The sequence below is a fragment of the Triturus cristatus genome, chromosome 3_2 (genome assembly GCF_964204655.1).
Source record: "Triturus cristatus chromosome 3_2, aTriCri1.1, whole genome shotgun sequence".
Taxonomy (NCBI): Eukaryota; Metazoa; Chordata; class Amphibia; order Caudata; family Salamandridae; genus Triturus; species Triturus cristatus.
The window spans coordinates 1,182,556,606-1,182,568,587 of NC_140584.1; the positions used below are offsets into that span (position 1 = coordinate 1,182,556,606).

At 50.2% G+C, this 11,982-nt stretch overlaps 1 protein-coding gene across 2 annotated transcripts in view; it reads right to left on the reverse strand.

Annotated features, from left to right (window-relative positions):
* Positions 1-11,526, reverse strand: part of PRKAG3 (protein kinase AMP-activated non-catalytic subunit gamma 3) — a 389,089-nt gene extending 377,563 nt beyond the window's left edge. The window contains exon 1 of one of the 2 annotated variants that reach the window (XM_085650087.1): positions 10,628-11,526. In XM_085650087.1, coding sequence (XP_085506213.1) covers positions 10,628-10,669 — 42 coding nt within the window. In that variant the 5' untranslated portion in view covers positions 10,670-11,526. The remainder of the gene's footprint in view (positions 1-10,627) is intronic. The other variant, XM_085650086.1, reaches the window with a different exon arrangement.
* Positions 11,527-11,982: the final 456 nt, after the last annotated feature.

An 11,982-nucleotide genomic window follows, 5' to 3' on the forward strand; every position in this document is an offset into this window, starting at 1 on the left:
CAGGGTAGTCTGATGAGGGGGTGTGAATGAGAACTGTTTAAAAAGACACACCCAGGTCCTGCGCCCAAAGTCAAATGGGACACGTTCCGATCTCCGAGTCAAAGGGTCCCCATTCTTGGGCACCATGTCTGGGACCAATGTTTCCTGTATGGCATATAGTCCCAACAGCACCTCCAAAAGCTAGAAGCGTCCGTACCAATGGAGGCCCCCTTTCAGTTTTAAAACAAAGTTATACTCTATGGCGGCAAACAGGTGTCCCCTGTGCCTGGGATGGTAAACCCTAAAACTCCACAGCACACACGAAGAGCCAATAAACTGAGAGGCCTCAGCATGATGTTGAGTCCAAACCTCCAGTTGGGAGGTTCACCGGGGTGACCAGGCATACCAAGTTTGCTGAGGCAGTACCGGTTTTTCATCCACACCTGCCAGACTTTTGCAATTTTTGTTGTCAAAAGTCCTGGGTTTTCAGTGTAGTCACGTTTTTGGGCGTTACAAGGCAAATACTAGCTTAGCTAGCCTTCTTCGTTTTCCTGTTTTTGGTTTCCAAGGTCCGGTCACCCAGCCACACCCTTCCAAAAAAGTGACAAGAGATGCACCAGTTCACAGTCATAGAGACCCCAGCCACAAGCTAGGGACAGTGTGCCCACCTGTACGCTGAGAGGAAGCAGGGTGTGGTCCGAGGGAGAAAGCGGTGCCTGGGAGGGGCAGTCACAAATTTTCACTCTGGCTCCAGATGAATGTAAGGCACCAGGTGCGCTCAGCTCCATACTAAGCATAGTGACTAACATTGCTCCAACCTTGCAGGCACCATCCAGGGAAAGCAGTTGGCCCCAACCTCAGACACCATGAGGCAGCATAGGTGGGAGAAAAGGGGAGCAGCACCCAACCCCCTCTCCCACATGACAAGCAAAGCAATAGATTATGCGAGATTCAGGGAAAATACCCAAAACTAAAGAAAAGGCTAACCTAAAAAGAAGATTCCAGATACAATGGCAGGGTCAAGATCAGCCTATGCCACCTTCCGGAGACTCACTAGATTGCAATATGAGTCGCATGGGGGAGGGTTCAATGAAAGTGTGGCTAACCCATGTCAGGAAATCTGGGAAACCGATGTGGGTGGTTATACTTGGCTGGAAGGAAAAGGTCAACCTCTGATTGTATGTAAACTTACACTGTATTTCTTATGTTTCAGAGGAAAAGGAACGCTTCCAAGGGACACAGATACTAACTGCTGAGTGATAGTGGACATTTCGGATATGCAATCGGGCACTTCCACACCTCTGTATTTCTACTGGCAGTGCAGCGAACACGCCTACACCCAACTTGTTCCCAGTTGGAGGGGACTGTGTTCCCAGGTGACTGTGCACACCCCAACCCTGGTCATTCCCAGAGAAGAACTAACAGAGTTGTACCAGCACCCATTAAAGACAAAGACCACCTTGCTGCAGCAAGCTTGTGAAAAGAGAGCGGCAGATTATTTTGGCTGGGCTCAGTCCAAGGACATCCCAGGAGAATTCAGACTGTTCACAGAGGCACATCTTGGGGAGGGGGGATCGATACCCTTTTTCACCCAACACAAAACAGATAATGCCCACTGGCTACAGATAACCAGATGGGAAATGCTCATAATGATGAACAGCACTAGGTTCAGCCTAAATTCGATCAAGGAAGAAATGTGAGCCATCTGCCTCGTGGCAATGCAGCATTGGTATGTGCTGGACTTAATGACTGTAATGGAGGGAGGGGTCTGTGAAAAGACCGGCGCTGCCTGCTGCACTTTCATCCCAGGGAATGACATGAACAATGGAACTTTAACACTTGATATCCAAACACTACATAATCTACAGAGAAGCATGCGTGAAGAAGGAGGTGCCCCTGAGCAGGAGTGGTTTTCAGATTGGTTCTACTGGCTCCTACAATGGATATCTTGTCTGTGTAAATCCCTGTAGCCAGTTGTTATTGTGTTCCTGTTGGTTTGCAGGGTTGTACAATTGGGGATTACCTGCTGTAAAAAGGCAATCTTCAAAATGGATGGAATGCAAGTAACTAGAAAGGTTTTCATAGTCAACAGCGAGAAAAGGGAACAACAGGAGCCTAAAAAAGTAATGGTACAATTTCATGAGTTAGATAGTGTAGTTGAAGAATCAACTAGAGGGGGGGAATGTTAACATGGTTATTGATGCATTTATTGATCAAAATTAACCATTGTCCTTGTTAATAGAATCGCCATTTCGAACTCCATATCTACCTCAACATGCAAGTATGTAGTCAGGCAGGCCCTATGACTTAGGCTCGGATTACTGATTGATGGGTCACAGGTGGGAGGGTGCATAGCTGGCAGGCAAACAAGTAGGCAAGAAACTGTTGATCAATCTCACAGATAGGGGCAGCGACATCACAATGGTCAGAGGAGGTTACTCCCAATAACCTGAGGGGGTACACTCACTTCGAAAAACACCATAGAGTCAGATGCCACATGAGGTAGGAACACAAAGCCAATCAGGACCTAGCATGTGTAGTGATCACGCGCTCCCCATGCCCGATATCTGGACACATTCACCACTGGCCACACTGTGCCCACGCAAGGTCAAGACCCACCTTTAGTAATCATTTGACCATTCATTTATGACTCTAAGGCAGCAATCAACATTCCTCACCACATATGATACGCCGGAAACTTTTATTGCTTGTCGTAATATCATATATAAGACTAACACGAACCCAGTGTAAATTGTGACAATGCTCGAACCTCGTGCTTGTAACTGTTCTCTCTTGCTGAACTGTTTAATTAAACGAACTGTTCCTGTTTTGCCAAACGTCTCTTGTCTTCTGTTTTTACTAATTAATTCAAACCCGAGCAACAACATGATGTAGTCTCCTCAGCTCTTGCAGTTGCAAGCATTTTGGGAGCTAAGAATTACATTTTAGGTTTTCACTTACACATGTCTCTGAACAGAAGCGGTATATGGTTTGGCAACATATGTTTTGGGGCAATGGGTTTCTACATTAGTCCGAGTCTCCACACATTTGGGCAGTAGATATAGGCAGTCTTACCACTCAGCTGCAAATTGGTGGTCTTCACATGTTCTATCATCCTGATGGGATCTATGGGTCCCTGCATCTCCCAGGGCACACTGAAGACTGGGGTCATTCCTGAATTTACTAGCACATCAGTCAATTATACCACTCCCACTCTTTCAGAAAGCACTGCGAGATTGCATCAGGCTGCCGGCCACAAAGCAAGGTGCACTGTCATAAAAAGCCACCAGGGAAGACTAAAGCACAACAGAATTGACTGCATAGGACATCTACGTCTGCATCGACTGAACTTCACAGCAAAACCCGCTGCAGCGCTTATCTGACATATTCAATTATAATTAAGTTGAAAAAAGCCTTCTATATTTTCACACTTTTGTCATTTGTTCGATAAAGAACAGCTGGCTCCCATAATGTGTTGTCTCAGGTACTCCTGAGGCACTGCGAGAAAACTTGAAAAGGAGTTTCTGTAGGGGTGGGCCCCGGAAAACTCTGCCATGTGCAGTTAGCAAAGTTTTTGCCAAACGGAGTGCGGAGTGGCAATATTTCGTAAACTCTGTTAGCAGAGCGTAGTTTACCGTCCACTTCTAAAAGAAATGCGTTGGCTGTGTTGTTTTCCTATAACACATGAATCTATAGCTCTACTGTACAAGCACAATAAAGAAGATGTGGAACATTGCATATTTTGATTTGGACTCTTTCACATTATTATTTACTGTTGCCGCACCACTATGTGTATTTTTCTATGTTGTGGCCCAAGGTCGCACCCTTGAGCAACGGGTGCTTATAGCGAGTCCACAACGCTTCTTTGGAAATGACTTACTGTGGGACAAGGGGGGGGGGTGCTGTTCATTGGGCTCGCTGCTCATTCATGTCTATCCTGTTACTGGGTGCAGAGCCTGGCCTCTTTCTATGTCTATCTTGTTACTGGGTGCAGAGCCTGGCCTCTTTCTATGTCTATCCTGTTACTGGGTGCAGAGCCTGGCCTCTTTCTATGTCTCTCTTGTCACTCTGGGTGCAGAGCCTGGCCTCTTTTTATGCCTCTCCTGTTACTGGGTCCAGACCCTGGCCTCTTTCTATGTCTCTCTTGTCACTCTGGGTGCAGAGCCTGGCCTCTTTCTATGTCTCTCTTGTCACTTTGGGTGCAGAGCCTGGCCTCTTTCTATGTCTCTCTTGTCACTCTGGGTCCAGAGCCTGGCCTCTTTCTATGTCTCTCTTGTCACTCTGGGTGCAGAGCCTGGCCTCTTTCTATGCCTCTCCTGTTACTTGGTCCAGAGCCTGGCCTCTTTCTATGTCTCTCTTGTCACTCTGGGTGCAGAGCCTGGCCTCTTTCTATGCCTCTCCTGTTACTGGGTCCAGAGCCTGGCCTCTTTCTATGTCTCTCTTGTCACTCTGGGTGCAGAGCCTGGCCTCTTTCTATGCCTCTCCTGTTACTGGGTCCAGACCCTGGCCTCTTTCTATGTCTCTCTTGTCACTCTGGGTGCAGAGCCTGGCCTCTTTCTATGCCTCTCCTGTTACTGAGTCCAGAGCCTGGCCTCTTTCTATGTCTCTCTTGTCACTCTGGGTCCAGAGCCTGGCCTCTTTCTATGTCTCTCTTGTCACTCTGGGTCCAGAGCCTGGCCTCTTTCTATGTCTCTCTTGTCACTCTGGGTGCAGAGCCTGGCCTCTTTCTATGCCTCTCCTGTTACTGGGTCCAGAGCCTGGCCTCTTTCTATGTCTCTCTTGTCACTCTGGGTGCAGAGCCTGGCCTCTTTCTATGTCTCTCTTGTCACTCTGGGTGCAGAGCCTGGCCTCTTTCTATGCCTCTCCTGTTACTGGGTCCAGAGCCTGGCCTCTTTCTATGTCTCTCTTGTCACGCTGGGTCCAGAGCCTGGCCTCTTTCTATGTCTCTCTTGTCACTCTGGGTCCAGAGCCTGGCCTCTTTCTATGTCTCTCTTGTCACTCTGGGTGCAGAGCCTGGCCTCTTTCTATGCCTCTCCTGTTACTGGGTCCAGAGCCTGGCCTCTTTCTATGTCTCTCTTGTCACTCTGGGTGCAGAGCCTGGCCTCTTTCTATGTCTCTCTTGTCACTCTGGGTCCAGAACCTGGCCTCTTTCTATGTCTCTCTTGTCACTCTGGGTGCAGAGCCTGGCCTCTTTCTATGTCTCTCTTGTCACTCTGGGTGCAGAGCCTGGCCTATTTCTATGTCTCTCCTGTTACTGGGTCCAGAGCCTGGCCTCTTTCTATGTCTCTCTTGTCACTCTGGGTGCAGAGCCTGCCCTCTTTGCACATTGGGAGCACAGCTAAGCCTCTCTAGATCTCTCTTGTCACAAAGTGTCCAGAGCCTGACTACTTTACATCTCCCTTGTCACATTCTCTACAGAGCCTGTCCCTTCCGGGATTCCATTTCTATTCGTGTTGACCTGTTTCGATCTCCAGTTTGTGGTCATTGAGCCTGCACCTGGTAAGCATCTGTCCACAATATGGACACCTGACATTGGTGAGATATTCTGCTGGGCTGTGTGTGCTTCCTGACAAGGCTCTATACTGTATTGCTTTGTCATTCTCTTTAGCTGCCTTTCCCAGTGAGTAAAATGTTGGTGCTCTAGTTTTTTGATAAACAAGACCATGCAGGTGATGTTCCTGTAGATTGGTAGATGGCATCTATACTGCTTTCTGTTATTGTGCTCTGAGTGACCACCAGAGTGTCTGGTGGTGCACGGTGCCACTTTTACTCAGGTGGAACCAACAAGTCACTGACTGTATCTAGTTTTGATCACACACAGTAGACTTTTGCAGACCTCTAAAGATTGTGGAAAGTATCCCATAGTATATTATCCGGGTGTATGGGGTCTCAAAGCCATGGATGGCAGATCATAATACACAGAGCTGGTGCTTCGATAAGGGTGGGTAAAACATCAGCCTTAGGGCTCCATCTACTGGTGGTGCCAAAATACTGCAAGGGGCTTTTTGAATACTCTTGATATATATTCACCTGCTTTAGCTTTCTTCAGCTGTTCTTCTTCAGGACTGCTGGCATGCGCCCTGTGTGAGCAGGTACACGCCTGGTGACTCACTGCTTATGGTTCGATAAGCTGAGTACTCATATGGCATAGCATTCAACCCAAAGGGGTATCATGGAGCTAAGACCATCCAAGTGATGCAAACAGCCAACTATAGACCATGTCCAGGTCAGCACTTTAAGATACACAAGGACAAGGAAGCAGCCAGGTTTTTAAGGATTTCTGAAATTGCATAACTAATTAGGTGGAGTGATATCAATAACAATGTCCTCACTAAAGCAAGTTTCTCTGAGCAGACAAATTAAAAAATGTGATCACTCACCACATCTTTAAAGTTATGCATTTTTTTTACCACAGACTAAATGTTTATTAATAGACGAGCTGGGACGCCTTTGGCGCACCCATTGCGCACCACCACTTAAATACATGCTTCCTGCCTTAGTCATGGAGCCTGCCCTGCAACACTAGTGCACAAACAAAAATGGCCGCCTCTGGTGGCACACTTCAGGTAGTGGAAAAATGGCAGTCACACTGGTCGGATCAATAGGACCTTGCACCATTCCGCCCCAGGAAACGTGTGCCCAAAAAACAAAGACCTCGACTCAAGGTCTCAACAGTTAAACCCCCAAGATTACATCACACAGCTCACAGTGATCCGAAAACCTGCCACTGGCACCACCCCAGCAACAAATGACAAACCAAGAGTAAAAACTAGCAGCAACCTTGGTAATAATGGTTAAAAGTTCAGAAAGGTCATAATTTCCTAAATGAAATCATCAGCAGGTTGCACAGAAACAATGGGACCCATTGCGCAGGTGCTGCAAATGCTTCGCCGGAGGCCAGCGGCCTATGATGAAGCGAGACTCTTAGAGCCTCGTTTAGAGTTGCTGTCCTCCAGGGTGGCGGTGGTCATTACCGCTCACCATATCTAGAGACCTGGCCTGGCCTGGCCTGGAGATCTCTCTGCTTTCAATGGCGCTGCCATCACGGCAGCTTCTCTGAAGGCGCTAAAAGTTTGCGGAGCGGCTGCCATGTTTAATGTGGACGCTCCGCAAACTTTTTAGTATTACAAACACAGACTCCCAAAACAGGAGTTTAATTTTGAAAAGCAAAAATTCATCCTCCCTTCCAATTCCCTCGGACGCCAAGAAAACTGTAATCACAAACCTAATTGTGTCAAAAGTTGACTATTGCAAAGGGTTGTACATAAACTTGCACAAACAGTATCGCAACAAACTGCAAACCCTGCAAAATGCAGCGGCCAAGTTGCTCCTGGGTACCCCCAAATTTCCATCAGTGACTGAAGCTATCAGAGGGCTTCGCTGGCTGACAGTCAGGAACCGCATAAAATTCAAGGCGCTCGGTATAACCTACAAGGCCTTGCATGATCTCGCCCCTGAATTCCTGAGAAAAGCATTCAAATGTTATGAGCCCAGCAGAAATCTGCAATCTAGGGGGCAAAGAAAGCCGTGGTCTCTAGAGTCAAGAGGGTGAAATGGGGAGGAAGCAGTTTTGTCACCAGGGCCACCAAGACTTGGAATCTGCTCCCACCTTATATCAGGGCTGCTCTCTCTCTGCTTGCCTTCAGAAAGGAGCTTAAAACGTGGCTTTTTAATAAGTAACTTTCAACCAGGGCTTCATCTGGTTGTGCACAAGCCGTTTGCTAGCGCCAAGACACCCCGGGGTATATGAGCGCGCTATAAATTGCTTAACATTAATGGCACTGACGCCATGTGAGTTTTCTCCCAGAATTTAGGAGTAATTTTCATTTTGTTTTTGTTTGGGATCGCCAGGCTTTCCCTGGTGGTCTTGAACAGAAATATGTACATCAGACTGGCATAGGAGAGATGGTCTTATGTACTGATACCCAGTGCTTGAAACAGATGAATAGACGGGCAGGTACCCTGTAACAGAGAGCCTGCTTGTTTTGTAGAAGTGCCGGTACTCTCCAATTAAAAGCATTACGTCCCTCTCGGGAAGTGCAGGTACTCTCCCCCCTCTCAAATTAAGAAAGCGCCGGTACTCCGTACCGGGCAGTACCGGCCCATTTAAAGCACTGCTTACACCGACAGTCAAAGTCCGCTAGGTCGTGGGTGGAAGGTTTCCACCGGCAGGACCAGCAGTGGCACCGCCGCTGGAAACATGATGGTCTCTCGCATTTAAATCGAGCAAGTGGGCCATCAGTTTGGTGGACATGACAGTGTAGCCTCTTCGCCAAACTCTAAAGGAGGCCCTTCGAGGGCGAAGGAAGGAGGCAGCAAGCTCTACCAGCGCATCATCAGCCTCCAGCTAGCAGTGCAAACACATCTCTCGCTCTCTCGAAGGTTCTACACCGCACAGGAACACCAAAAACAGCACAAGTCAAGGGATCTGGAAACCTCCAAAAAGATTGAAAACCGACAGAAGTCAAGGAATATGGAAAACTGAATGAAGAAGGGAAACCTCTGAACAGAAATATCCGTAGAAGCCAGGAGAACTATAAACCCTATGGAGTGCAGCTCATTTAGAAACTCCAGGGTATCTAGAAAACGAGACAGGAAAACACACCGCCAAGGAACAGAGACGGCCTGGTACCAGCGAATATATGTTGTTACTACACATTCCGTTGCAACGCATGCCTTTACCACGCATGCGTTACAACGGAATGTTTTTTCTACGCATTGCCTTTACCTCGATTTTTCCTTTACCCCGCTTTTTCTCTTTTGGGGGGGGAGACCCCCCCAAGCCCCCTTTCTTCTTTTTTTTGCCTTTTTCTCACGGCTTCGCCGACACTAACAAAAGGACTGACGCATTTTTTCGGATGAGGAAGAAGACGTTCCGTGATGACGTTGCTTGCGTGGTAAAGACAGTCGTGGAAGCAATATGCAATATGCGTTGTGAAGACGTTTATGAGGTAAGTGTACCGTTGTAAACGTAACGCGTAGAAAAGCCTTCGTGGTAAAGGCTGTTTCCCGGTACCAGCTCGCGCTAGAAAAGAAAGGAAACTGTTCCTTTCAGAGAGCAACTTCAAACTGCCCTTCAAGGCCGTGGACTCTCACATCTGGATGGTGGGAATGCCCCGCTGCAGGGACTCCCAGACACCACACAATGCCCCCCTCGAAAGCATCCTACTCACCAGCAGCTCGCCCCATCCAGGGCCTGAATAAACTGGACCACATCACCCCCAGCTCGATAAAACCCCACTGCCTCCCCTTGCTACCCCTCACTGGCTTTAAATCCAACGGCATGATGTACAAATGCATCCCCACTCAAAACCTCAAATAACCCCTTGGAGTCCGGGAGTATAGGAGCAGGGAGCCTGAAAACCCCGCGGACACACAGAACACCAAACCTCTGAGGAACATAGGAAGTCAGAAACCCTAAGAGAGCCGCGGCAACATCAAAAGAAGATGGAAATACCAAGGACGAAGAGAACCCAGAGACACGGGGAAACTGACAAACGCAACAATTCTGAAACCCACAAGTGCCCATCCAAAACGCGGTGACCCCTGGGAGCTCATAAACTAGGGACCCTAAGACCCCCGAGGAACTCCTGACACTAGAGGAGCCTAGTAAATGCAAGGAGCGGAGGGATCATTATATATGGCGTAACGAGCTGGGAAGCCAGGTTTGAGTCTCGGCGTCGGCGCAACATCCTGTGATTCTGGACAAATCACTTAATCTCCCCGCGCCTACCAAAAATGGATGTGTAAGGCTGCCCGGGGGGGGGTTGCGCAGCGGCCCGCCCCTTGGAGGGCGGCCGCCTTAGTGCCACAGGAAGGCACAGGGGTGGGAGGTCGAGTCCCTGGGCTAGTCCGGGGGAGACCCCTACAGATAGCTGTTTCCGGCGAGGGCGGGGAGGGGACAGGGGTACATATACTGTCTCCGCCCCCTCCTCGTCCTCTTGTCCGCTCGTTCGCCTTTTACACAGCAACGGTCGCTGGCTGCTCGTCGCTGTGTCCCGGGATTCACGCCGCATCGGTACATCATGCAGCAGCACCGCGGGGTGCTAAGCCAGGATACCCAGGGATGTTTTAGCGTGTCCCCTGGAAGAACGACGGCGCCCCGTTAGCCGACAGGCGGTTGTGGGTCTGAGCAACCGGGGGCTGCCATGTATGCTCCGCCCACCCATCACGGGGGGGCGTGTGAAGCAAGTGGACTGGTGGTCCACGGATGAGAGGGGTGGACCCTCCCAATATTTGGTATACACCAGTTGGCGTTGCCATGGTGACTCTAGGCTTATCAGACGGGCAGGCGGCATAGGGCTGGCCTGCCCTGGGATCGCCCGTAAAATAACCCACCTTGTTTGCATATTGGTTATGCTAATAAACCTGCAGCAATATTTCTCCACTTACATTACAGTGTTGTGTGTTTTATTTACGTACTTATGTACTTATGTGCTTTGTGATAACTGTTGCCGATATTGGCACTATGTCCTTGTGCAATGCAACGGGTGCTCAATACCTTCGGGTCGAAGTCGCGCTATATAAAACTGCGAGAAAAAAAAGAAAGTGCAAACTTCAAAGACCCCAAAGAACATGCACAGCTACGGGCCCTAAAGAGCCTTGGGCCCCACGAACCCACAGAACCCCTTGGGCAGCGAGCACCCACCTGAGGCTCGGGCTCCCACGGCTCCTCCCAGGCTGGTTCCATGCCGTCTCTCCTGCTCTGGAAGGGGGTCTTGCAGTCTCTGGTTCTTGCCGTCTCTCCCGGAGTCCACTCCTGCTCTGGAAGGGGGTCTTACAGTCTATGGTTCTTGCCGTCTCTCCGGGGTCCACTCCTGCTCTGGAATGGGTCTTGCAGTCTCTGGTTCTTGCCGTCTCTCCCGGAGTCCACTCCTTCTCTGGAAGGGGGTCTTGCAGTCTCTGGTTCTTGCCGTCTCTCCGGGAGTCCACTCCTGCTCTGGAAGTGGGTCTTGCAGTCTCTCGTTCTTGCGGTCTCTAGCTCTTGCCGTCTCTCGTTCTTGCACTCTCTCGTTCTTGCCCTCTCTCGCTCGTGCCACCTGTCTTTCCTCTCGGGGTCTGGTTGTGCTTCACAGCCCTCTCTCCCTGCCTCGTCCTTGCCAGCCCTCCGGCCAGTCTCTCATCCCCACCCTCTCCGCAGACGCCTCTACTCGCGCCGATGTCTATCGTCTGTAGCTAGGCTCGGTCATAGTCTGTGACCCTGTCATCTCTTCCTCCCTGTCTACTGAGCTCCCGCTATCTGCCCTAGCCGCGTCTCTTCTCCGGAGCTCACCCTATCCCCGAGTCCGTCTCTCCTGCCATAAACCGGTTTGTATTCCTCGGCCTTTCCTCCTCACTTTCTCTCACCCGTCACGCCTCTCCCGGTCCCTCCCCGCGGTCCTCTCCCTCTCTCTGCCGGTGCTGCCTGCCTCTTTCCTTCTCCTCACTCTGCATCCGCCGGCTGTGGGATGGGAGTCACCGCCAGAGACGTCTCGCTGCAGCTTCAGACATGCACCGACCGTCTACCTGAGGTCTTACTGCTGCTGTCTCTCTGTCTGCAGTGGCTTCTCACCCTGTCCCCCGCCCCCCCCCCCCCACCCTCAGGGATCACCTTGCTGTAGGACTGTGGGTCAATGAGAGATGTCTCCCTACAACTCCTCGGCTGCACCTACTCTCTCCCAATCCCCTCCCTGCTGTCTCTTCCCCAGCCCCTGTCTCTGCATCCGCCGCTTCTGGGATGGGAGTCACCTCCAGAGACGTCTCGCTGCAGCTTCAGACATGCACCGACCGTCTACCTGAGGTCTTACTGCTGCTGTCTCTCTGTCTGCAGTGGCTTCTCACCCTGTCCCCCCTCCCCACGTGCCCACCTAACACCAGGGATCACCTTGCTGTAGGACTGTGGGTCACTTAGAGATGTCTCCCTATAGCTCCTCGGCTGCAACTTCTCTCTCCCTATCCCCTCCCTGCTGTCTCTTTCCCAGTCCCTCTCTCTGTTCTGCTGCCTCGCCTACTCTGCAGGGACCC